The following is a 27,426-nucleotide window of genomic DNA, read 5'->3' as shown; positions in this document are numbered from 1 at the left end:
TATGAAAAGATTACATCTCTAGACTCTGGCTTAGTGGGCAAGCTGCTAACACTCAGAAAGAAAAGAGATGCTGCCAAGTTTAAATAGACAAACGTTCTGGGGAAGAGTTGATTCTCTTCAAGATTTCATCAGCTGCAGAAGCAAGAAGCCTCCCAGGCATACATTTGTCAGGCAGCATGCACAGCCCTCAGGTGTGCTCAGGAGCACAGCACAGCCACACTTCCCAGCCCCAACCAAGATATTTGCATTAAATTGAAGCTATTTAAATAAATTCTTGAGAAATGGGAGTGTTAAACATTAATGGGTCCAGGTACCTAACAGTACTGAAAGCAACTGCTACATAGAAACCAAACCCAGGAAAGTGTGAACTCTTCCACATCAAACACCCTGCATGTTGTTTTTTCCTAATACCCCGGAATAGCTGAAAGCAGAGGGATCTGTCTCTGTTCTCCCCTCCAACCAGCAGGCAAGACTAACAACCACGTATTCTTCCCAGCCAGCCTCCTTCATCACTGCTTGGCTTTGCAAGCCCTCATTTTGTTACCTTGTGCATTTTATCCTCCTTCCTATCAGGGCACACACAACAGAGGCACTAAAAAAAGGCACATGCACAACCAAACACCTTTTGCTTTCACTTCCTCAGAGGTGAAGAGACTCAATTCAGATCAGATTCTAGAAGGGCAATAGTATCAAAGGTCTTAAAGAAATGAGATGTGTCAAGTATCCAAAGGAAAGGTAACCTAGATCAGCTTGGATATTCTGTTGCACTCAGGATCACACAAGATATATCTGTCCACCTCCAAAGCAGCAGAAAAACTGGTACTGAGCATCTCCCACTTCAATTCCCAAGCAGACCAAGTACTATGAATGACCACTCATTTTTTTTTTTTTACTTATCTACATTTGCCCAAAGTTAATTTAATGTAAGTTTTAACACAATATAAATCAACTAAGGCTTTTCCACCAACTTCATGTGGAAAGAATCAGCACACAAAGAAAGTCTTCAAATGAATTAACCAGCCTGAATTCTGGGAATACATTGTAGGAATCAATTTTGCTCAGCAAAGCTGGGGGGGAGGAGTGGGAATCCATGAGGAAATGCTAAAACAAAACATATGGCATCAAGACTGAATCCTAAACACTCCATTTAGAGCTCAGGCAGTTCTATTTTATACAGTGTAACATTTTTCTTGAATGGGTTTTAAGTATCAGGCGTGTGAAACTGGCTGCAGCCAGCTAGCAATGAACACCATGCCCCAAAAAAAAAAACCCAACAAAAACCCAGCCCCTAAAGTTATCATTGGACAAAAGCCTCCCATACCAGTCTGGTTTTTACATCCAAAGACCCTGATCACTCCTGGTCAGCACCTCCAGGCTGCTCTTCTTCGATGGCCATGATTTCTCAGCACATGAGACTCCTACACAAGCACCAAACAGATGACCACAGACACCTTGATAAAATTTGGGAAAACAGATACCTTAATTTTAAGTTCCTCTCTACCCACAAAAAAAAGTCCTCCCACACAGGGCTGGGATGAACACAGATAAAAATCTAAACATTCAGCACCAAAAGATCAACATGTTCACAGGCAAAGCCCAACTCCAAAGCTACTCAAACAGTCATTAACAAAACTAATCATTCCTTAAATGGTGACTTCAATTTTCAATTTAGGCTTGATTTCTGATGGGATAAGAAACTCCCACCACATCTGTTCATGCAGCCCGCGCTGTCCTCAACGCTGCAAAGGAATCTGTCAGGGGAGAGAGGGCACAGGAACAGAGCCCGGGAGCACTCCCACCACTAATTTATCACCGGTTTCTGGCACGGGCTGTTTGCAGCAAAGGGGATGCTCCTAAATCAAACAGCCACAGTCAGCACGGCTCTCATCTTTCCAAAAAAGTAGCAAAACGAGAATGACCCAGTTCCAACCAACTTCACTCCTGCTACCAGCATTTCCAAGAGGAATTGTGAGATCCAGGGGAACTCGCATGTGTGAGTATCTGATCAGCACAAGCAGCATGAGGTCGAATTTTTTTCAGGCTTCAAAAAGAAGACTGCAGTAATTTATATGCAATTCACGCTCAGAAGACCAACCACCTTCACAACCGCGGCACAGACTATATTCTGCTTTTTAGATAAAAAATGCAGCATCTCCAGAGGCCCTATTCACCTGCAGAACTCTCGCTACTCTGGGAGTACATTTCACTGAAATGCTTTTTAAATTGCTTCCTCTAACCCACCTGCATTTTATCCTTTTTTAAAATGAAATCAGGTTCTCATCTGATCAAAGTTCCTTGATTCAGTGTATCAGGAGTTACTTAAGCCTAAGGAGGCTACTCAGCAGTTATTAACACTAACCAAGCGTAATTAACATGGGTATTAATCCACACCTTCATAATGGCATGAGTCATCCCAGTGCTGAGTAATCCTTTTTTATTTATATATAGTATTAGCCAGAATCAGGGGGGTAGTTTTACAATTGAGGTTCTCTTTGCAGGTAGGAAACTTGCTTTTTCTATTACTACACTTGAGTGGTATGGAACCATCCACATCTAATAAAAGCCACATATGGCTATTTTCAGGCAAAACCAGTACAAATTAAAGAACTGGATTACAAATGGATTTCCATTATTCCATGTGAAAAACAGCTGAGCTGGTAATCTCAAAATTCACTCTAAATTTTAAGAGTAATGCTTTTTTCCATCAGGAAACAAGTTAAATCCTTTAAAAGCACCAGGTTCATCTCTTTCCACACCAGAACATCTTTTTGTTCCTTGCTGAAGAACCTTTACAGCACTTCAGTTATAAAGAGAGCTCAAAAAAAAAAAAAAAAAACCCAACCAAAAAACCCTTGAGGTTTACAGAAGACATGAAGCAGGAGGCAAGGCAGTCCAGCTCAGTTAACACAGTGACATTTTGTCCCACAAATCATATACGTGCTAGGAAACTTGCGTCACATCTCCATCCAGGCCGCTGGCAGACACACCACTGTTTGAAACGAGTAAAGGGGGGGCAGGGGACAGGAAAGTTAAAAAGAGAAACCATATGTTTGCAATATACACATCTCAGTGTACACTCCATCACATGCCAAAATGCCAACACAATCCTTCAGTGAGCCGGCAACATCCAGAAACTCAGTTTGCAGAGGGACAGGGAAAAGATACAGAAGAAATTAAACACTTTTTCCAGATTTCTCCCCAAGTTCTGTCAGTTAACATGAGACAACACATCTCTGTGCTCCTCCCAGTAGTCTGAGGCTGTGGGATGTGCGTCTCCAGAGCAAGTTCTCCCAAGAGCAGAAGTGTATTTACATTCCCTTTCGTTCCCATTCCACCCCACTCCCCAGTACAAAGAGGCATTCGCTCCTATCCTTGATTACTCAGGTCCAAATCCTTTCTTTGTGCCACCACAAAGCACCCCTTTGCAGGCTCTCAAAAGAAAAGGAAGTTTTTCCTACACAGAGAAATTCAGGAAATGGGTGGCATGTTCTCCCCCTTCCTCCCCACACCTGTATCTCCTGCTCCTCAGGGAAGCTGAACATCCTCCTCCCCAGGGCACATTTTCCAGAAGAGATTTAAAGGGTTGGTCTGTAGGATTACATCTTCCCAGTCTTTACAGGGAGCTGGTGTCCTTCCTAAAGCACTGCTGCTCCCTCTGAGCAGAGGGAGAAGACAAAGCCTGATCCCACAGAGAAACAGGGATTTCCAGAAAGATTTTCCCCACTCCACAACTTCAGTTCCTTCCTACTTTTGAACAATGTGAAGAATTTAATCTCTTAAAACAGCATTTTCACTAACTCTTCCACCCTCAACAGAAAACAAGCCTCCCCACGAGGCAGAGATGGAAAGCCTGGCAGTGACAGTGCTACGTCATCCAGAAACTTCAAATAAAAGCACTCCACAAAGATTACTCAAAGAATTAACCTCCTTCCTAAAACCCTTTGGCCGGGAGCCTGCCCTGCCACTCTCCTAATTCATTCCGAGCCTCCGGAGGGTGAGACGGGAGGCACTGACCTTAGAGTCACCTGTGGCACCACCTATGATGTGTCACACACTCGCCCTAGAGCAATATATCCCTCAAACACACCCCAACAAAATGGTCGAGACAGCTAATAAATCAGTACAGCGGGAGGCTTTCATTAACTAGCCAGTTTAATGCCAAGATAGAGCGAAGAAGGAAAAAAGAATAAAAAAATCATTTAATGGAGAGACCAAGGGCTGCGGCCTCGAGCTGAGGACAATGAATGAAAACGCACGGCAGCAGCAAAATCCCAGGGTAAAAGGCTCGTTCGGCGGCTCTAGCAAACCCTCCGTGCAATGACCAAAGCAGCGCGGGGCTCCGAAACTGCTGAGAGGTGGGGTCGCCCCAACATTGAACGCGGTGCCCTAGAAGGAGAGAGCCCACGCAAGCTCTGGAGTTCACTCCCGCTGACCACCTCACGCCCTGCACACGTCAAGCCACACCGTGGTGGGAAGAAAAGCCCCGGCAAGGCTTTTCCCGTCCCAACACGAGGAGACACAGACGCTGCCCAAGGAGCGAGCAGAGGCCAGGGACGAGCCCCCTGCCAGGGGGGTATCCCCGCGACCACCACAATCCTCTCCCGGGATGGGGCAGACCCACATCCCCTTCCGTGGGCCCCACACACAGGTGAGGAGGGGCAGCAGCCTCAGCAGAGGGGTCCCACAGACCCTCACGCCCCTCAGAGCCCCTCGCAAGGCGGGGGGACAAATCCTCTCACATCCTTCCGACATACGTGGCTGGAGGAGAGGGAGGTGGTCACACAGTCCCAGTCCGTGACGGGGGGTACGACGGGACCCCCCTCCAGCTGAGAGGCACCCCAAACCCTCACAGCCCTCAGAGTTGGGGGGGAGACCCCCCCAAATGAAGGGTCCTCCAGACCTTCAGACCTCATTGTGAGGGAACGAACCCTCTCACACCCTCATATGGCTGAGGGAGGGGGAAGCCTCACAGTCCTACTCCTTTGCGCGGCGTGTGACAGGATCCCCCTCAGCTGAGGGGGGTCGAACCCCCCCTTCCCTCAGCGGACTCACACCCCCACATCCGAGGGGCGCCCTGCACATCCCCCCCAACCCCGATGACCGCTCACCGATGACCTCCTGCAGCTCGTAGTCATCCTTGTTGATGGACCAGGGCAGCGCGCTGGGCTCCTCGGCCATGGCCGCGCCGCGCCCGCCGCCCTCCGCGCCGCGAGGGGGAGCGTCCCCGAGGGGCGAGGGAGCGGAGAGGAGGCGCTGCGGTGTCCCGGCTGTCCCCGAACCCCGGCCGAGCCCGAGCCCCCTCCTCCTCCGCCTCCTCCTCTCCCGCCGCTACCGCCGGCCCAACTCCGGCCGCCGCCACCTCCTGCACCTGCCCATGCCCGGAGCGCTAACGTCACCCGCGTGCGCCCCGCCCGCCACGGCAGGGCGCCTCCCGCCGCCATCTTGAGCGCGGCGTGGCGACTCCCCGCCCGGCACCAGAAAGCGACTACGCCACGGTCTGCTCGGTTATCACCACCGGCCTCAGGGGACGGGCCGGTAAGGGAGGATTCCAAAGCGAAGGACGGAGGAGGAGCCCCTAAGGAAAGGGCGGGGATGCCACACACAAGATGGCGGCTGCGAACATCGTCCCCGCCCTCAGGCATAAGGCGGGAGCGGGAGCCGGTTTAAGAGCAGCGAGGGCAACGATTGGCTGCCAGCTGCCGGATCCGCCGCTTCTATTGGTCGAGCGGCTGTCAATCATGTGCTGGCGTTTCCCGGGTCCCTGTGCCCGCGGGGCCCGGCCTGATCCTGCCGTGAGGGGACGCAGAGGCTGCGGGCGGGAGCGGGGCCTGGCCCAGGCGCTCCAGGGATGCACATTCCGTGCTTAAAAATAGTTTGTGGGTGTGAGGCATCAGGAGGCCTGGTACTCTCGCAGCCCCCGAGGATGGGCAATTTTCCGCTCCACCCTGCAGTTCCAGCGTTCGTGGGTATGTCCAACAGCCTCATGGAGATGTCCTGCACGCTCATCCTATGGTTTAAGGCCTCGCACCCGGAGCTTTTTTTTTATCTGGATGCATTCGGGAGTACATCTGGTGGTCATTGAGGAAAACAAATTGAAATTTAAAAGAGTAAGGAATGCAAGGGTGAGTGGCACCATGCATTCACAAAGGCTGATGTCTCTCTCTAATATATATAAATTTACATTTTTTGTAGTTTGAGGATTACTGTTTTTCTCCAACATGAAAATAGATAAAACACTGACTGTTAAAATGCAGGACTGTAACCATTAGGAGAACCGACTGGAATCTCAGTGTCAGGTTTCATCCTTCTTTGCTGGTCACTGTTCTCATGGCTTGATGTCAGGCCCTTCTGTGGGTCAAAGAACATCAGTTACATGTATTTTTAGTTTATTAGGACAAATTCCTGAGATGCCTCTGGTGAACCAGGCTTTGTAGAGGGCCACTGCCAAAGGCATGGTCTGACCACAGTGCTTTCACTCATGCTCTAATGCAAGACACCAGCTCCTTCCTTCTACTCTTTTTTTGTGTTCTACAAAAAGCACCACAGCCCCATCTCACTCACTGCTGTGCAGGCACTCCACAACTCTGTCATAAGGCAGAACCTCCAACTGAAAAGCTGTTTGTTTTCCTGCTTGTCTGTGTTAAACATTCCCCTGCTGAGCCATTTTTAATATTTGCTAAATATGCCTTAATTACTGCTCGGAACCTTCTCTGTGATCTTTTAACCATGTTATAAAATGAGTTTATATAGCAATTAAAAACAGGTTTTACCCCAGAGCAGGCACCCGGGTAGCCAGTGTTGTATTTCTGATAGCTAACAGCATGTTAAAAATGGATCTGAGCCAGGCACCACCAACAAAAAGAGACTTATACATGTAATTTTACCACATGCTTTTAAATTCAGAACTATCTTTTGGATTCTCTTATTCTGGGTTGAAAATCTTCTCCCTGAAGGCAATGCTAAAACTCTTACTGCTTTAGACCACTGGGGTAGGATTAGGTCCACAATGTGCCTTGTTCTTTAGGAATAACCACAGGCTTTGATCAAAATTAAAATTTAAAATGTTCACTGGCAAGACCACTAGTGGCCATGTGAGCATAGAGAGATGAGTGCTACATTTTAGTTTTCCAGCTCTGCCATGAAAAATGTATTTCCATATTTTTTAAACCCAGATCTCTCATTCTTAGACTCCAAGTCTCATAAATTTTGCATGATTTTTTTAAGTGAACTCAGCATTTTGAGTCTCTCAAAAGCCAGGGTTTGCTGTTGCACTCATTCATTTGGTGAGTTGTTCCAGCCTGAGTCTGCTGAGGGATGAAAACATGAAGCTGGATTCCACAAAGCTCTTATTCCTTAGTGAGCTTCAGACCTCCAAGCAGCACCTTCTCCTCTTTCATCACTTCTGCCCATCCTCTGTTTCCTGATTTGCTGGTTTTTGCCTGTCTCATGTAGGCTGTGAGCTCCTCAGGACAGAGGCAATGCCTCTATTTAGGAAAAAACTGAGAAGTGGTGCTGCTGAATCAAGTGCTCTTTTGTAATAACAAGAAATTTTAGTGGAAATCTGAAGTGGTAAAGCAGCTTCCTGGTGTTTCCACCTTCACTCTGGACTGGGCTTTACGGGAGACTGAGAAGTGGAAAAACTTCAGATGTGTTTCAGGTGGGAAGGCTGCAGCCTGAGAAAAAAAAATAAAAATCCCTGAGAAAAAAAATAAATTCCAGAGCTGGGTTTCCTGAATATTTTGACTTCCAGTAAAACGCCACGGATCAGGGCAGGCAGGGCCCTCGTCCTCCACTGATTCTGCAGCAGAGTGGAGGTTTTCTCCTGGCTCCTGCATTTCACTGATATCCTGGGGCTGGTGTTCCACTGCCAAAGCCTTGGCACACCAGGCACACAAAGCATGCTCTCACACAAAATGCTCCCCTTCTCGTAAGGCACATGGTTTCCTGCCTTTCTGGGCCAATTACTTATTGTTTCAGTGAAACTTACTGGCACTGTCCAACTCTTAGCTTGGTTTTTCCATCCATGTAATATTGTAAAAATGATGTTTAATTCCCAGGTTGGTTTTCGATGCTCAGCACACAGACATTGCTACCTTTAGCACCTGGGAAGGGTCCTTGATGGGTTTTGTCAGCAGGTGATTCTGCCCCTCTACTCCAGTCTGGTGAGATCCCACCTCCAGAGCTGCATCCAGCTCTAGGGTCCCAGCACAGGAAGGATGTGGAGCTATTGGAGTGAATCCAGAGGAGGCCACAAAGATGCTGGAGCACCTCTGCTGTAACAAAAATGGGAACAAACCTTTTGGCAGGGCCTGTTGCAAAAGGACAAGGGGAATGACTTTAAACTGAAGGACTGTCAGTTTAGATGAGATATCAGAAAGAAGTTTTTTATCATAAGGGTGGTGAGGCACTGGCACAGATTTCCCAGAGAGGTGGTAATGCCCCATTCGTGCAAATATTCAAGGTCAGGTTGGATGGGGCTCTGACCAGCCTGTTCTAGTGGAAGATGTCCCTGCTCATTACAGGGAAGTTGGGCTGGGTGACCTTTAAAAGTCCCTTCCAACTCAAACTATTTTATGATTCTATGATCATCATCACAACTGTGAACATAAACGAACTTCATTTATGCTTGGGTTGCAGAAAACTAATTTAAACTCCATTTTGTGTACCAAGGCTCTGCAGATTTCATCTTTCTAGTCGTGTAGCCTCTCAGATATCTAATTTTCTTCTTGTTAGACTTTAAGTCAAAGTTCTCTTTCAGCACAGCCATGCCGACATTTGCTGTCACAGTTCAGCGGTGTTCGGGGCCGTGGCATTTGTTGACATGTTTATGGTTTAAGGCTCTTTAAGGCACCATAAACCTCTGTGTGTAAGTGCAGTGGCTCCCAGGGCTGGTGCAAACAATGGCAATTAATGTGCCTGTGGAGCTGCCTGGTACAGGCCTGGGCTGAGGGAAGCCCAACAATGCCTGTTTTATTGCCTTTGGAGCTGGGCAAGCCTGTGTCCTCGAGCAGAATGCCTGACCTTGTTCCACTGCAGAATTTGCCTGCTGTTCTCTCTTCATGGAAACACTTCCAGGTTTATTGACGGGACCTTACTCTATCAAACTGTAGCTGATTATTTAACTAAGTACAAGGCAGTTTCCTCTCCAGCAAAGGCAGGCACTGCACTTGATCTCCAGGGGTTTCTCCTGGCAGCTTTGCTTTGGAGAAATGAGGTGAGGACCCTGCAGTAGAGGAAAGAGCAGTGATTTCAACCCCTCCAACTGGTGCAACCTTTTAATGATAGTTGTTTTCAAACCACAAGCTAAATTCCAGTCTAAACCACACCAGCAGGTTTTCCTAAGTGATCCCGTGTGCTACTCTGTATCTCCACCCCATCACTGAGCCATTTTAAATTCAGCTCTGAGGTCACTTTGAAGTCAAGTAGCTGAAGGCCCAGTTTTTACAGGTGAATTCTGGTTCTCACAGGGTGTTTACTGAAGCCAGCTTTTGCTCTGCAAACACACTTCTCATCCCAGCACCCTGGCTCTCAACAGAAACTCTGTGCTGCTCTCTTACTTCCTTCACTGAAAATATATCCCAGATTTTAAGATCTAGGGAACAAGCAAAGAGTTTATGACCAAGACAAGTATTTTTCTTCTTACTCTTCTAAGTTTATGAATTTTTTAGTATATAAATTGAAAGCCATTTAACCCTCTCTGTAACAAATTAAAGCTTTGCTTCCTCCTTCCAATCTAATACAAAATCAGTGCTGGGCTTGAGAAATAATTATAACAGGATCTTGATTAGCACATACCTGAGCCATCATTTAATAATCTGCCCTTGCTCTGCTCTGGTTTACAATAATGCTTTCTTCATACCTCTTTGTCTTACAGAAGCCAATGAAAGACACTTCACATGCCTGTACCTCTTTTCACCCTGGGAATTCCACAACTTCTGAGGACAGAAAGGTTTTCCCACCAGCCTCTTCTGTGGTGGGTAAATCTCAATCATAAAGCATTTTCTAAGCAGCTGACCGGGACAGGGATGAGAATGTGTTTCAGAGCTTTTCCACTGGTTCTTGAAAGTGCAAAATAAGCCTGGTAGAAGCCATGGCAGGACTGAGCACAGAAAGCAGCTTTTGGAGGTGACACTGCTGCTCCCAGGTGGTACAGCATGGACACTCTCACCTGGGAGTGCTTGGACCCAATTTACAGCTGGCAAACTTTGAAGAAATCAAATAAAACTTCTTTTGTAATTTTACAGTGAAGTAAGAGGAGTTCTCTGAAAGGGCAATGAGAAAAGAAACCCTAGGAATAGAAAGATAGGGTTGAATAAGATTTCATTCACTTCTTGCCATCTGGGAATAAAGTTTGTGAGGGAATACTGTTCTTATCCTTATAAATGGCCAATATCTTCTCAAACCCAGCAAAGCAGAAGGCAGGCAAGGTTTATGGCTCACATTAGCAGATTCTAGTGACATGAGTTTACAATAGTGGTCTAGTAGTTCAGTGTAACACTGACTCATGGCTTATTACTGTGGCGATAGGAATGTAAAGAGATCTCATTTAAAAAATATATTTGGATAGTTCACATCCTTTCCTCCCTACTCATGAATTCCTGTGCCATTGACTGCTACCTGCTAAAAATAGGATCCTTTCTGTGTATCTAAAGGAAAACCTAGAATCAGAGAGAGTGGGAGGGGACCAAGGTCCTTCCATATAGGGCCTTCAGGAAATATTTGTAATGAAAGCCCTCTGAGAGGCAGGAATGTTTTTAAAAGATGGAAACAATCTAAGAAGGTATTTTGGAAAGAAGAAGGAGAGGAATTAATTAATCACAGCAGTTCCCAGCTTTGGTATTTTGCACTGTAGTGGTGGGAGGTACAGGACCAAGTTGCAGCTTTGTCTTGAAGAAGCTGTTCCACTTTAGCAGCAGGAAGCTCCAGGGAACAGCCCAGGAACAGCCCTGTGGCCAGAGAGGAGCCACAAGAGGAGTCATTTGAAGTTCTACAACTCCCGTAAAGGAGCAGCAGGAAAGAGGATCTGAGAAGACATGAGTAAGGTATCTGCAAACGAAATGGATTATCACCATCACCCCTTCAAAAAAGAAAAAAACCCACATGGCACCTCAGAAACAAACCACTGAAGTGTGAAATCATGCAGCAGGGAAAGCTGTCACAGAGAATCAGAAATTGATTTAATAGACACAAATTGACTGCTGCATGATTTGTGCAGATTGCTGCTGGCTGAGAGGGAGAGAGATCCACAGCTCTGGAGAGCAGAGCACAGGCACCACCTGGCAAAAGGTGTGAAAAGCAAAAATTTCATCGTTGGTAATTCTGTGTGTACTGAATGCTTCCTCTTCAGTAGGGAAAAATTAAAATCAATGGCAGGATGCAAGGTAACAAAAGGAAATGACTGATCAATATGCATGTCTTGGAGCTGAAGACAAGCCCGTCTGGCAAGAGCAGCATGCTGATGAGGCGAGATTCTGAGAGGGAACCTGAAAAGCTTCCACTCCTGATGCTCACAAACACAACACAGCTGAGCAGATGCCAGGTGCAGTGCTAGGAAAAGTGAAGGCACCAAGGAGTCTAAAGAATAACTGTTAGAAAAAGCAGGGAATATTAAGACTAAATAGATTTAAAGTAAAAAATGTGATGCTTTTCTTTGCCTTTCTGAAGATCTCAAAAGCCCTTTACTGATATTGAAAAATTATGGTCTTTACAAACCTGTGCAAGGTTTTAGAGATACTGAGACAGTGATATTTCAAGGCCAGTGTCCAATTTATTCCTTGGCTCAAAGCACTTGAAATCTCATTTCCCTGTATATTTCATTGGGGGTGGGGGGGGTTGGGGGTCTCTTTGTCAAGTGCTACCAAAAATCAAACACTAAATCTTCCATGATTCTATAGTTTTAAATCTGTCACACAGATTTTTGAATACTTTTGAAAATGTCGCTGTAAAGCTGACAGCAGGGTCTGCCATGACCCCAGCAGGACAGGAAAGAGCACGTGGAGCTCCAGGTTTGCTTTCCCAGTTTTTCCCATCCCGAGTTGTATTTGTTTCTGAGGCAACAGCCTCAGAAATGGCACATGAGCAGTTAAACACCTCAGGTCTTGCAGCTCATACATCTCATTCTGCTGACACAGACAGAAGGCAGACACAGCTGAAGATCAGAGCCAGAAAAATATTGCAAAAACTTTGTGAAAGTTCACTTCATGGTAACCCCACATTTGCCTGAACATATTCCCTGTGAGTTCCTGACTGGCATCCTAAACAGTGGATAAAGACCTATTTTATCACCTCATGACTTTGACTTCATTAAGAAACCACAGAAGTCTGGTAGCACTGAGCTGCCATGTTCTCACTGGTCTTGGAGCAAGGGTTCTCCTCATGGTCTTGCATCATGTCACTGCCTCCTCTGCAGAGCCCTCCTGCTCTCTTGGCACAGGTGAATAAGCAGCCACTGCCCTCAGGAGCCAGCAGGACCCAGTGCATCTTTTCCTGCAGGCTGGCACCCAGCCAGACATGCTGCTTTGCTCTTTCCCTGCAGGAATGCACAGAAGGACTGAGCTGTGCAAAATCTGCCTTGTCTGGGGAGGGTTTGGATGCTTGACTGTTGAGGAAACGCTGGCATGTTCCTCCCAGTGCCTCTGTGCTCTCAGCCATCTGCCACCTGCCTCCTCACTAGGGGTTCTCTGTGTTTGCTGGGAAGGGGAGGCTCAGAAGCACAGAATGGAACAGTTGTGCTGTCCTTGGGCTCAGCCGGACACACTGCACATTGTCCCACCCTCCAAGGCAGTGGGGAAGTGTGTGGAAACAGGAGGAAGAAAAAGCTCCAAGCAACCTTATGTAGAGAGCCATAGTTAAGTGTTTCATGGACAACAGAGATATGTTCATTCCGTCCTTCCTGTCCAGCCCCACCCAAATCCTAAGCAAGACTAGGAATTGGGGAAATGAGAATCAAAATCTTTCTGCTGGCTGCCAGGCAGGAGAAACTCCATGTGCAGCTGATACAACCTTCATGCTCTGAACTGCAGGGATGTGTCCCCTGCCTTTGTGGGAATGATCTATCCAGCTGAGACAGAAGGATCAGGCTGTCTGGTAGGCAAGGACAGCCCCAACCTCTGCCATGGCATGAGCAGCTTTATCAGTGGGAATAGGAGGAGAAGGCTCTGCTAAGCTGGGTTCTGCCCTACAACAGAAAATGCATTGTTTGTAAATCAGACTTTGGAACTGCTTAAGACTTAAACACAGCTTCAATTAATTAAACTTTCACAGTGCAACACAACTCCAGAGTGAATACAACACTATTCAGTCCCTGACTGCAGATTTTGTTGCAAAATAAACAAGTTTTTCCAGGGATGGGCTTGATAGTGCTGATCAAGAGGTTGGGTTGGATTCAAAGTCATCTCAAAGTCCTAGTGGGGATATGAAAATGGTTGTAACACCTAGAGAAAATTACCTTTAGCGAATATTTGTACACAGCACATATTGTAAAGCCCCAAATGGTCTAACAGAGGTGCTCTATAATAAGTTCTCTGAGCATGTTTCCCAGCAGTATGAACCTTAGGGGGTTTGATTTTATTGCTTTATTAAAAACTGTTTCCAGGATGCTCAAGCAACATTTTTCCAGCTATTTTTTATGCATGATTACACTTTCTTCCCTATGCTAATTTTATTCCTGTAAATGTGCCCTCTGGACCAAACAGTGCTTCCCTCATGGTAACACAACTCTTGTCACATTGGTGGAAGTGAAGAATGGAATTTGATCCATCGAGGTCAATATTTGACCTCTCACCCTCTCTTTCTGAAGCTGAGAACATTCTGCAGCAGTTTCACCAGGTAAACGCTGTCCCCCAGTAAATGGAGAAATGGCACCAACATTCTTTCACCATAGTAAAACAGAAGACCGGGAATATTTCTTTAGCACAACAGGAATGACAGCTGGAAAAGAGCCGCAGCTGCTGGACCCCTCAACCCCACCTGAATCAGAGCTCAGGCTCAAATACAGGCAAGAATCATTTACTGCTCCAAACCACAGAGCAGGGGAGTGTGTAAAGCTGCACTGGGAGTGATGGGATGCCAGCACTTCCAGGGAATGGGACCCTCCTGGCAGGCTGCTCTTGCAGTTTCCGTCTAGAATATTCTATCCAGGGATGGTTTCCATACTGCTGTCCATATGTTCATAGCAGCCATAGCAGAGACACAACTTCATATGCTCTATAGGGAACATGGCCCTGCAAGTGGCTTAGGGTATGACCCCTCCCATGGGGAAGAGCAGCTCAGCCTTGACCTCCAGGAATTCCTTCCAACCAACACTTCCGTGATTCAGTGATCCTTCGTCTTTTCCTGTGGCAGGGCCTTGGCCCGACAGCTGCTGGGTTTCTAAGTTATTTCCCTGGCTTGGACTGACTGCGAGCCAAAGGAAATAAAGCTGGCAGAATCCCCCGGATCGCTGCACTGTCCTAATCCCTGCTGGGGCCTCCAGAGAGGGTGTGGAACAGGAGCAGCATCCCAGCAGAGCCCTGGCTCCGTCCCCTCCAGCCTGATGGGCACCAGGGCTGAAGAAATCCAGGATGGCAACACAGATCACAAAACAAAAAACAAGACCTGGAAAGGAAACACATGTCTGAAGTACAATTCCTTGATAAATTTTCCTCCTGGTATGACACAACTCTATTTCTCTCTCTCCCAGGCACAACCAACCACCCCCTCTGATGAAGTTACTTAGACAAAACATGAAAAGAAAATAACTATCCCATATCATTCCTCACTTAAACTCCATTCTGAGACACAGTTTTGTTCTTTGATGCCCACAAAGCAGATTCAGCCTGCTGGGTTTTCATTATTTATTTTAAAATGTTTTCACAAGTAGCAAAAGTTTTGATTTTTGAGGAGAAAAACAGGAACATTGTCTATTCTCAGAATGCCTATAAAGACAGATGCTTTCCCCCTTCATATGAGGACACAAAATTATTATAAATATATATGTATGTATATAAAAATAAATGTTTTGGGACTAACAGATTCAACGAAAATAATTTCAGAGAGGGACAGAGACAAAATAGAAAAAAACCTGTGAGATCACAATTTTAAAAATCCCTTTTTTAAAGGTGTTCAAAAATTTTGACCTTCCACTGAGCATGAAAGAGGGGAGGAAACCCCAAATGCTACTGAAAAGGGCAAATGGTTCACAACTACATTTTGTATAATTCACAATGTCACACTTGAAGTTATTGTGACAAGGCAGATATGAAAGTGTAAAAGTGCATAAACTCTGGGGTTTACATAGAAGAGGATACATATTTAAAGCATATTTTATGTTTTAGGGCATTTACCTCACTTTACCCCAAAATAATTATTTTAGACTATAAGGGAAATAGTAATTGTATTGAAGAAACAGCCCCATAACAGTAAGACCTTCCCAGCATCCAAGCCAAGCATAGAGAAAGGGCCAGGGCACCACAAGCAGGGTGGTAACAATCCCAACATCTTTCACCATTAACTGGAATATGGCTTTTATCTATTGGAACTCAAAAAATTTAGAAATTCAGTTCCTCTGTTTGCTTTCCCTTCCAGAACCAGCACTTTCCCTGTTGGGAAATCACCAAATCATCTATTACAAACATCATCATTTTTCCTGCTGTTATTTTCCTCTCATATGGAACAATCCAATTCCCAAACCGTCAGGACTCTGAACACACTGCACGAGGTTCAAGCTGCCAAAATTCTTGCTGGTTTTGGTATACCTTGCTCAGAAGAGGGAGGAAGGGGAAGAGGAGGAGAACCCACTTGTGTTTTTTCCATGCCAGACAGCGGTCAGTGCCCTGCTGGCCCATCCCGGCCGTGTCTCCCCATCCCACCCGATTCCCTCGCAGGGTGCCAGCGTGGGCCATGGCCTCCCTCTAGCGTCCACAGCACGGGCTCCTCTGCCTCAGCTCCCCCGAACTCTTCCAGCTCTCCAGGCAGGAGGAATCCGGTTCGGTCCTGCGAGTAATGACCCATAATTATACTTACAGACTCTCCAGAGTATGAGAATTCACTGTGCCCCCGGAGTGCCTGGGGATCAAGCAGCCTCCTGAAGCTCTCCTATAATTAACATTTAACGATTATGCAGAAAGCCCGAGGCAAGCAGCTGTCTCCACTCCTGCAGGAGAGGCCCCAGGGCAATAGGACACAAAGACAAACTATTCAGAAACCCCTCATCAACTTAACTTTCTTCCTCCCTTGCCCACAGACTTCTCACTTGTTCTAGCAACACAGGAAGGTGCAAATGTCACCTTGGCACGATGGCGGCAGTAGAAGAAACACCCAGCTCTCAGGTCTATCCAAAAATGGCTCCTGCTGCCAACATGATGTGCATGAATGAACTTCACCACGTTCAGGTCAAGGGCTGCTTCTGTCAGCCCGGAGGAACCAGCAGCAGCACCTGGACAGGATTTGGCAGCATCTCTCCCTGGTAAGGGATCATTCACTGACACGGAATGTGAAGGAGGGGGCAGGAGCACATTTCTGTCTCAGCCCTGGTAATGCTTTAAAACAAAGCTAAAATTGAAAAAATAAAATCACATCCAGATGCAACCTTAAAAATGTAAACTAGTAAAACATTAAGCTGTAAAATCAACATGAGTCGGTGGCTGAAGTAATGAACAAAGGGGCAGAGTTCAATCAGATACATAAGCAAGATTCCTCTCTTCCCCAATTTAAAAAGTCAATATTTACTGTAAATCTGTTTAATACACCAATGGATTGCTTTAAACATTCCTTTGGGTAGAACTCTTGATCTCCACCCTGGAGCACTGATGAGATCCACTAGTCACGGGCAGGATTCAAAGCCAAGTCTAACAAGCAGAGCAATCTTGACATTGCTCCGAGCTTTAGTCACAGAAATATGGTCATTATTGTGGCAGTTAATTAAATTAGGCTCTTTCCTATTAATATTACATTCACCTCCATATTTTAAACAGCCCAAATGTCAATTTAATACATTCCTTATTCAGTGTTTAGCCCTGTGCCTTTGAGGCATCCCAAAAGCTGCTGTGTTTTGGAAGGCTTTTAAAGGTGAAAGACTTTGAGATCTGGACCCACTTAGATGCAGACCTTGGTCAAGTCAATGAGCAACAGCAGCCCCTGCTTTGTGTAGTAAGGACTGTCACTGAAAAGATGTATTTTAAGACTGAATTTCTCCTGAAGGAGAAGTAAAAATTCAGTAGTACCTGGGAATATTAAATGCTAGTATAAGGTCACTGAATCAAATGGGACCTGAATAGAGACAGACCTATCCAATACGGTAGAATTCCCACAAGCCTTGATGTTACTGTAGCTTTTAAAACATTGACAAAACCTGCAGTTTGAGGCTCTGAGGTCTCGCTAATTCTTACAACAGAGTCTTCTTGTATCAGACACTCTTTAAATGTGTATTTTCAGTATTTTTAGCGCACATGCTTATTCCACTAATGCTGGATGCTGCTGCTCACTAACTTAACCCGGAACACCCACAGAGTTGCTTTATTTCCCCTCAGAGTTGTGAAGAAGTCCTGGAGAGAGTTCTTTGTTCCCAGTCACAGGCTCCAAGCAAGGATCCAGGTTCTGAAGTGGTGGAAGACCCTGTGTCAAGGATCCCTGGTCCGAAGGCACAGCCAGGACAGGTTACAAGAGCACCCAGCTCAGAGGACTTTGCATCAGGGCAGCATGAGGGATTTTGCCAGTCTTGTCCAGAACCATTTTTTGGTGCAAGGATTGGTGTAGTCACAAATCGTAATGAACCGTAAGATACTTGGAAACTCGTTCTTCATGGATTTGTACTTGACTGGAATCAGCCGTTTGTGACGAGCACCTGAAAGAGAGGTCACACAGGCACTGGGTTACCCAGAGCCACAGGCAGAGCCCACATCCATTCCCTCCCCACCACAGCATGAACACCACAAGATCCAGGCTTGCTCCTGACTGGGTATCATCTGATTATATTGCAACCAGCTCTCACTCTGGAGAGCAAATCTCTGAATCCTGATTTGCTCGTGCTGCAGATATTCCCCAGTGAATCCCCCTGCTAACATGGGCTGCTGGTTTTGAGACACCATGAGATGAGAAAACCCTCCCTGTGACTGCTGCTGCTTGAAGGAGCAGCTCTTCTACAGAGGAGTTTCTTCCCTTGCAGCTTTCCACAGGGACACCTGCCACCACCTGCACTGTGCCCAGCACAAGTGATGACACTGAGACTGGGATGAGGTAAATAACCAAGATTTACTAATTGCAGCAGATGCTGGAGTAATCCATGGAGCTCCCAGGGCTGGCCACCAAACCCTTCTGTGCATTACTAACAACCCACACAAACAGGGAACGCTGTGACTTCTCTAAGCCTGTACACTACGCTGTGCTCTCACTGGCAGAGCTCAGGTCATTCCATATAGATAGAACTTCTTTTCCTGTTCTAATAGAAGGTGTGATGCCCACAAAAAAAAAAGATTATGAACTAAAAGGACTTTTCTACAAATCTTGATGACTGGGGGCTGATACAAAGTCCTGGGAGTGTTCAATGGATTAACTGATATATGAAATTAGTGTGTCAAGGAAGATGAAGTGAATTCATGTCTCTGCCACCAGTTTCCAGTCTAACCTCTGGAATATCCTTTATAATATCATGTCAGATGCCTCATCTAGAAAAGAGACTTTATAACCAGATATTCTTCCCAATTCTACATATCCTCCATATTATTAGGCTGGGCTGCACTTACTTTCCAGCAACACAGACAACTGTAGAACAACTAGAAGCTAGAGAAGAGCAATCACAACAGACTGGCAGAAGTAAATTGGTGGCTTTTCAATTCAGAACAAAATATGTAAAAAATTTCCCAACCTAAGCTGAACATTCATTCCATATTTTGTTTACCTATCCACAATACCCAAGGATTCCTGCAAGAATCATAAAATGGAATGGGTTGGATTGGAAGAGGCCTTGAGGAATATCCAGTTCCAACCCTCCTGCTATGGGCAGGAACACCTAGATCAGGTTGCTCAGAGCCCCACCCAGCCTGATCTTGAAATCTGCATGTTCATTACCTGTCACCTAATTCCCAGCTTTACTCACATCCTGGATTTATTATACTACTTGTCTCTTAAGCAGCAAATTTTCCTGTATGGATGTGGGAACCCTTCACAAGCCTGACATGCAGCTCTGACATTTCTGGAGCAGGCAGCATTATCCCACTGACAGCTGGAGCAGTGCAGCACAGGCAGCTTCTCACTCACGGCCACGTGAGGAAGGTCAGGAGCAGGGCAAGGGACCAAGCCCAAGCCTGCACAACCAAATTATGAAGCCCCTGTTAGTTACACTGGTACAATGCTACAGTGCCCACTGACCTCAGCTGAAGGTTTAGATGTCACTCTAATAAAAATGATAATGTGCAATTGTAAATGGGATATTTGTGTGATCTTACCTGGGGAAAGACTAAGAGCAAATTTGGTCTGGAAATCACATTCGTCGCTTTCCAGGTAGTCATCTGAAACGACAACCACCATCCTCCGACACCTAGAGAGTAACCAGGGGAGAAAACAAATAAAATGTCAAATGAGATGGTTTTCATTTCCACAAAGAGAAGTATGTACTGCTCTGAATTGCTCCAGTGGAGAAGGATCTGGCTGTGTTCCAGCAGGAATTAACTGACAGACACATAGTGATGTTACACTGAAAAACCTGATTACAGATACACACTCATATACCAAAAAAATGAGGAAACAGTGAAGTCCAGACTGTCAGGGCAACCTTTATGTGATCCTGTGTCTATATATGACACACAAGGCAAAGAAAAGTGATTGAACATAAGTAGCATCACCACAGTGGCACCTCCCTCATAAACACAATGAAGCGACACACTGAGGAATGTGACTGAGTTGTCATTTTTGAGCCCAGAGCATAAAACCAACCCCATTAAGACATTCTTGTGGATTTTTGCTGTTTGACTGGCACCACGCTGCAGACATCACTGTAAAATGAATGTAGTGTTCCACTACACTCACAGCTGGCCCCAACAGCCACGGTTCACTTACCTCCTCTCTATAAGTTCTCCACTGATGGACCACACACAGGTTCCTGGCAAGACATCCCGATCAAATACACAGAGCTTCAGTTTGAACTCTGTTTGCTCCAGCTCCCTGATCATCTCCTGGACAAACTGGAGGTCTTTCTGACAGTAGCAGATGAAGGCATCAAATATCTCTGTTCCACTCCCTGAAACCATTAAAAATGTAGCTGTCATCTTCTACTATAAATGAAGTTCACTCCTATAGTGAATTTTCAAGAGCTCCCACAGACTTTAACTCAGAATCAGGAGTCTGACAGAAAAGCTCTGGCCAAACTTGCAAAGGGAATTTAGCATTTTATTAGATGAGCTGCCCTTCAGCCCAGACTGCTGTCCTTAACAGGCCTGGCAGGAGGTAACACACATCAGTGCCCTGGCTGCTTTCACTGGCCAGGCTGTTCACACACACCCACATTGCCTGGCAGGGGTCAGGGAAAGGAGCTGAGGTGCACACGGGCAAAATCTGTGGAGGCAATAACATCCAGCCACAGGGAGTCTGGGTAGAGCTGGAGGGAGCAGAGCACCCTAAGGGATACAACTCAGAGCCCTGACACTCTGGATTTCACTCAGAGTTTCACATCTCTAATATCCTTGTGGCTCTGGGTCCTTTTTCCCCAGTTCAACTCACAGAGATTCAGACCTCCTAATCAAAACAACAATCAGCAATGTCCTGCCATCTGGTGTTGATGGAGATATGGGGTGAGCCTTGAAATTTGGAACCTGTCATTTTTATGGCTAAGATGTCAAACCTGGGTACCTGAAGTCATATCCTAATGGGCCTGTTTGCCAATTACATTAATGGCTGGCAGCTCTTGTTTATTTAGAAGTTATCCAAATCTTAAAGTGCTGCATTTTAAGGGCAATGTTTCTCATAATTAAGTGCCTTAATACTGCTGGATAGTTTCCAACTGTGTTATTTTTTTTTCCATATCAATGTCACTACAGATATATTCAATTTGTTATGCCAGTTAAAGCCTACCACAGTGAAAAAATAGGTCAGGCTCTAAAAGCTGCTGAGGAAAGTATCAACCCAGCAGGCAGATTCAGCTCAAGAAGCATCCAGTGAAGCAGAAGGGGAATGTCTGCCAGGTCAGACAAACTGAGGGTACTGCTGCAGGGGCACGGCGCTAACTTGGGGGTCACGTCAGGTAAAGCTGCCATGTACAAACACCAGAATATTGGTCTGTGGACATTTGGGGATGGTTAGTGATGGCCACATGCAGCAAACGTGGCCACCTGAAGTCAGACTGGCCAGCACACAGATGTGCACACACCTGGCTGCACATGCAGGGCTGCACACACAGCACACATTTCCTCTCTCCACCCACTGCACACCCAGTCCTACTTCAAACCCACTTCCTTTTCATTCAAGGTGGTTCCACCTGCCAAACACAGGGCAGGGAAAGCACCTCTGACACCTCTCCCCCTGGGCTCCAACCCCTTGAGCTTTCAGCAGCTGCTGCTCTGGGCCAGGCTGGGCTAAGGGATGCATTTCCATGAAGTCTCCTCCCATGTGTGTCCAGTGGCTCTGTGCCAGCCTGTTCATGGGTGAAGTATTCCCCAGGGTTGCTTTCCCTCTCTGCTCTAAGAAACAGGAAAAATGAAGAAAGGATTCTGGTCTGGGGTATGAAAAGTTGTGGGAATTAAGAAAGCAACCAGGTTTTTTGCACTTCCCATAGGGAAGGTGATTCCAACACAAGGCAGCAATGGAAGCACGGGCTCTTACCGTACGGATCATCCCTGATGGTGATGCCCATCAGTTCTGATGTCTTTGGCACACTGCTGTCCACTGCTGGCACTTGGAGAGGCTGGTTGGCCTCTTCCTGCTTCCTCTGCAAGTATTTCTTACAGTCCTCCTCTGCAAAAACACACAACCAGGGCAAGAGGTTCCTGTGACGTGGGTTTACGCTGCTGGAGTCCATTGAAAAGGGAATAGATATTTCATGAGGGATGCTAGAGGGAAACCCCCTGTCTGGTTTTTTCAGTATGAAGAATTTCTCTCACCTCTTTCTGAATGTTTTGATGCTGCCTCCACCACCTCCTCTAGCAATTAATTCCTGAAAATCACACTTGATATTTTAAGAAGTACTTTCTTTTACTTGTTTTATTCTTCCTTCTCCCCTTAACTCTACTACATCCCAGTACACCTTTAATACCAGGAATAAGGTACAGAGCACGTCCCAGCTTTGCTATCTGCTCTCATTGTTCCGCATTTTGGAGTATTTGAAATCATAAAACAGCTGGGGAGATTTTCATGGTGTCAGTCTTTCTGCCCATTTAAAAAGCCAGAAGCCAAGACAAAATGGCCTCAAGTTGTACCAGGGGAGGTTTAGTTTGGATTTTAGGGAACAATTCTCCACTGAAAGGGTGGTCAGGCATTGGAAAAGGCAACACTGGAGACAGCGTCCCTGGAGGGATGGAAAAGATGTGTAGATGTGGCACTTGGGGACGTGGTTTAGAGGTGGCCTTGGCAGTGCTGGCTTAATGATCCTGTAGGTCTTTTCCAGCCTTAGCAATGCTCTGCAGACACACAGGAGCTGATTCACACCCCCAGCCTTTGCCAGCTGGGACAACTGCAGGTGACAATGACTATCCACACTCACCACATACAGCAGAACCATGTAAAATTTCAAGGAGCCCCTGAAGCAGCTTTTATGTTGTGCAACAGCAATAGGGATCCTCTTATCCCCAGCAGAGTAGACATGAACCCCACCCACCCTGAGATAACCGAAGATCTATTATAAACAGATTCAGTTTAAAAATAAATTATAAATCGAAAAGTGAAGCCTTTGGAGAAGCAACAACAAACTCTGCAGCCTCTGCTACTCTGCAATTACAGAAGACTTGAAAGGAGATTTGAAAACAGGAATTAAGAAAAAAGATGAAACTCCCTAGAGATTTTACTTTACTTAAGATTAAAAAAAAAAAACAAAAACCAAACCAGTAAGTGTTAATCAGTACTGATCAGCTGGCACAGCTGACTGGTGCAACAGCAGAGTAAAGGATCCCCTGGAAGTGCAGGATGCTGGTGGGAGCCCAGTGAGTCCTCCTGCATCACAAGGACAGGTCTGCAGGAACCCCAGCTTGAGGCCCCATCCCCTGCTTCAATCTCAGCTTTGCATCTTGTTACTGGATTATCTCCAATCTAATAAGGCTCAGATCTGATCAAAGCTTTTCCTGAGGCTGAGGCATTCCCAATCTGCCTTTCTCCTCCCCTCAGCCTCCCCAGTCCTGCAGAGGGAAGAATCAGACACATTCTTTACCAGCCAGAAAGTTCAGATTTCACATACACTTTGACATCTTTCCTCACTAAAGCCCTAACTCAGGTCCCACCTCTCTGCCAGCTGCCTGTTGCGTGAGGTGTGTCAGCTCAGTCAGTATCTTTGAAATCATGGTTAAAGTCACTTTGAAGTTCCCAACAGGTTCAGCAGTCTCAGAGGAAGGACTGGCACACAGCCACCACCTTAAGTGTGCCTTGACTGCCTTGGGAGCCAGCTTCACAATCTGAAATACTGCTGAATAAGCAAGAAGAGGCAATTATTTAACAGCATTGCATAATGCTCAATACAGAAATGTTCATTTTCAGTGTATTTGCTCCAAGTCTTCTCTCATTGACTCTGATTTGGGATGGATAAGTCCCCAACTGGAAACAGCACCTGATTGTTCAGGTTAATGAGAGTGAACAAGGATCTGGAATGACTTTGGGACCATAAAGAGTGCTAAACAACGTAACCAAATAGCAAGAAACTCCTCCAAGCTGTCCTTGTCCACCAAGTGCCTAACTAGGCTTTACATTCCTCTGCCAGTCAAATAAATTCCTGAGGAAATGGAAAAAAAAGAATAGAAAGATAAAATCTAAAGCACAAAATCAGCAGCATGATGAGAACACAGAGAAAACAGACCCAGTAACTGTCAGGCAGGAAAGTAGCATTTTTGTAACAGGTCAGGGAAGAAATGAAAATCATTAAGTTTCAACAGGAAAGAGCATAAATGTATCAAAGCAAAAATCTTCACATCCCTGAAGATGATTCTACAGGTAAATAAACTGCTGAGGAATATCACAGTTAGGGTAGAAGTGCTGGGACATTAATACTGATGTTTTCTGATTCTGAGCTGGATCCCACTGAAGAAGTTCCAGTGGTACACAAAGATGCCCCTGGCAACAGGAAATACCGCACACAAGAGTACATTGGACCCTCCCTTCCCCTTTTCCCCTTTTCCCCTTTTCCCCTTTTCCCCTTTCCTTTCCTTTCCTTTCCTTTCCTTTCCTTTCCTTTCCTTTCCTTTCCTTTCCTTTCCTTTCCTTTCCTTTCCTTTCCTTTCCTTTCCTTTCCTTTCCTTTCCTTTCCTTTCCTTTCCTTTCCTTTCCTTTCCTTTCCTTTCCTTTCCTTTCCTTTCCTTTCTCTCTCACATCTTCAAGAGCTCTCAGCATCAGCAGCAGGTCACAGGCCCTCAGTGCAGTCCTCAGCCAAAAATCATAAAAGAGGAACAGTCACACTGGTCAGGCTGAAGGTCCATCAGCCCCAAGCTCCATCCTCTCTCAAGCACTGCACAAAACCAGGTGTCTAGGGGGGAACATAAGAATAAAATAAGCTTACAGAGGTATTTCCCTAATATATGTATGTACGTATGTATGTATGTATGTATGTATGTATATATATATGTATATATATGTGTGTCTGTGTGTCTGTGTATTTCTGTAAAATCTATTTTTTTAGGTGTAATCTACAATCTATTTTTATAATTTATCTTTTGGACTAGTCACAGTTAAGGAATTTCCTGAGCCACAGACAGTATTTCTGTTGAACAGCCCTTAGTGGGCCCCTCTTCCTAGAATTTACCTGTCTCCTCTTATCAGCATGACCTAACTCTGGGTAAAACTTGTGATTTTCCTGCAGCCCAGGCTCTTCCCACTCCTGCTGGAGTCTATTCCAGCTCTGACAAAGCCCACCCACCACACTCCCTTCCAGTGGGACACACCCTGAGTTAGAACCAGCCTGGGTGATCCCAATATTTTTGTCAAGCCCCAGATCTTTTGCACAGCTGGAAGCTCCCCCAGATTTGTTAGGGTCCTCTAATAAGCAGATCACAAAGACATCCCACATTTAAGTGAAAGAAACATCAGAAAAACTGATGCTTTTGTGTCTCCCAAAACCTGGCATTCAGACTGTGATCTTAAGTAGAAAGAACCACAGGACCAAAGGGAAGTCCTCCATTGCTTCTTGATCAGGCTTTCTACAGAGATGGATTTCTACATCTTCCTTTATCCCCATGAGTAACAGGAAGTGAGATTTATTACTTCCTCGTTGCTAACTCAGTAAGCTCCATTATACAACCCAGGCCTTCAGGGAATTCTCTGTCTTTGGAAATCCTTCAGCAAAAATTTTCCCTTCTGATGACAGCTGGGTTCCCTCAGAATTTCTCTGACCACAAAGAATACAAAGAGTCCAGAAAGAAAAAGTTAACAGAACAGCACAGGAACACAGAACAGGACCTTCCTTCTCATTGACCTATCTCAATTTTTTTCAGTTTGCATGGAATTTTTTTCCCCTGACATTATCCAGTTCCACACATTCCTCATCTCCCCCAACAAACATCTTCCCATCACACTGTTTCCACGCATCATAATTTTCACACTGTCCAGTGTCAGTGCAATCTGTCTCCTGGCTAACCTGGCTAAGAACATCTTTTGACACACAGAAACTTTTTAATTGAAGGTTTGGGGTAAGACAGGGCTCCAGCTTACTTTGCAGGCTCCATGGTTAGCAGAAGCACAGCACATGTCTCTCCTGGAAGCCAGGTGGGACTTCTGTGAATCACAGAATGGTTTGGGTTGGAAGGGACCTTACAGGTCATCTCATCCCATCCCCTGCCATGGCCAGGGACACCTTCCACAGGTTGCTCCAAGCCCCGTCCAACCTGGCCTTGGACACTGCCAGGGATCCAGGGGCAGCCACAGCTTCTCTGGGAACCTGTACCAGGGCCTCCCCATCCTCACAGGGAAGATTTTCTTCCCAATATCTATCTAATATCTAATCTAAATCTCTCTTCTTTTAGTTTAAAACCATTCTCCCTTATCCTATCACTATCTGCCCATGCAATAAGTTGCTCTCTCTCTTTTTATAAGCCCCCTTTAGGCACTGGAAGGGGCTCTAAGGTCTCCCCGGAGTCTTTTCTTCTTCAGACTGAACACTCCCAGCTCTCTCAGCCTGTCTCCATAGCACAGGTGCTCCAGCCTTCGGAGCATCTTTGTGGCCCTCCCAACAACACCGAAGATTTCACTCCATAATCTGGAAAGGGCTTCTCGAGCGGGGTTTTTTCTTAACCTCACCTCCGCGGACAGAGCAGCAAAGTCCAATACGAACAGAAAGACCAAGAAGGACAGCATCCTCTCCCTCCCCAGGCACCAAGGGAGCAGCACCGAGGGCAAGCACCGGGATTCCCCGGCCGATCCGGGATTCCCGGGGCTATCCCAGCTCTCCCCGTTCCCAGCGCCTCACCCACGCTGCCGGCCAGGTCCGTCAGGACATCGTCGCGACCCAAGCGGCGCAGCACATCGAGGAGCTGCCCCACAGTGGCCCCGCCGGGGCAGCGCCCGGGCCATTCCTCCAGCAGCGAGGCCGTGGGGTCGGGCAGCCCCTCCAGCCGCCGGATCTCCAGGAAGCTGCATCCCAGCTCCTCCGCCAGCGCCGTCCAGTCCGCGGCCGCGGCCGCCCGCGGGTTGAGGTAGAGGCTGAGGCGGCGGCGGACGCCGTAGTTGAGCGCTACCATGGGCACGGCGTGCAGGTCCAGCGGCGGGACGGGGCTGCGGCCGGGGCTGGGGCTGGCAACCGGGTCCGCTGGGGCCGTGGCCATGGCCGAGCCGCGCTCACAACTTCCCCTTCCCGGCACTTTCGCTTCGCAGCTCGCCCCGCCTCTCCACCGCCCCCGCCGCTCCCTCAGCGTGCGGGGCCGGACGGGCTCGCAGAGGGAGATGTGGCCAGCAGGAGCCATGGTACCCTGTGCTCCGCACCTCGAGTGCTGCGTCCCCCTCTGGGCTCAAGGCAGGAAGGGCACTGAGCGGCTGCAGCGGGCCCAGAGGAGGGAATGGAGCTGGGGAATGGTCTGAAGTACACGTCCTACGAGGAGGGAGCTGGGTGTTTCATCTGGAGAAAAGGAGACCCAGGGGGTATTTTATCACTCTCGAAAACTCTCTCCTGACAGGAGGCTGTAAACAGGTGCACATCAGCCTCTTCTCAATAAATGAGAGTCTTAAACTGTGCTGGTAATTTTAGGTTTGACATCAGGAAGAATTTTTTCACAGAAAGGATGATTACATTGGAATGGGCTTCCCAAGAGAGGTGAGGGAATCAACATCCCTGGA

The 27,426-nt window shown here is 46.6% G+C and overlaps 2 protein-coding genes across 2 annotated transcripts in view; both read right to left on the bottom strand.

The window, feature by feature from the left end:
• OXSR1 (oxidative stress responsive kinase 1) overlaps window positions 1–5,391 on the bottom strand; it is an 87,714-nt gene extending 82,323 nt beyond the window's left edge. The window contains exon 1 of the mRNA XM_058831594.1: window positions 5,109–5,391. Within this exon, the coding sequence (XP_058687577.1) occupies window positions 5,109–5,178 (70 nt within the window). The 5' untranslated portion in view covers window positions 5,179–5,391. The remainder of the gene's footprint in view (window positions 1–5,108) is intronic.
• A 9,213-nt stretch (window positions 5,392–14,604) lies between these two features.
• On the bottom strand, window positions 14,605–26,968 carry MYD88 (MYD88 innate immune signal transduction adaptor). Its single transcript, XM_058833175.1, has 5 exons — window positions 26,564–26,968; window positions 21,790–21,921; window positions 20,032–20,212; window positions 19,422–19,513; window positions 14,605–17,821 (listed from the first exon to the last, which is right to left on the bottom strand). Exons 1-5 carry the CDS (start codon window positions 26,916–26,918, stop codon window positions 17,667–17,669), a joined length of 915 nt encoding a protein of 304 aa, XP_058689158.1. The 5' UTR covers window positions 26,919–26,968; the 3' UTR covers window positions 14,605–17,666.
• Window positions 26,969–27,426: the final 458 nt, after the last annotated feature.

Source organism: Poecile atricapillus, chromosome 2 (assembly GCF_030490865.1).
Source record: "Poecile atricapillus isolate bPoeAtr1 chromosome 2, bPoeAtr1.hap1, whole genome shotgun sequence".
NCBI lineage: Eukaryota > Metazoa > Chordata > Aves > Passeriformes > Paridae > Poecile > Poecile atricapillus.
Note: the sequence above shows the minus strand (reverse complement) of the source record. Positions and strands in the feature narration are given on the sequence as shown.

Coding starts and splice junctions, on each gene's coding strand:
- MYD88 (XM_058833175.1), bottom strand. CDS start 26,918: ATGGCCACGGCCCCAGCGGACCCGGTTGCCAGCCCCAGCCCCGGCCGC. Junction 21,922..26,563: donor GGACCTGGCCGGCAGCGTGG/GTGAGGCGCTGG, acceptor GTGTTTTTGCAG/AGGAGGACTGTAAGAAATAC. Junction 17,822..19,421: donor TGCTCTTAGTCTTTCCCCAG/GTAAGATCACAC, acceptor CCTCTCTTTCAG/GTGCTCGTCACAAACGGCTG.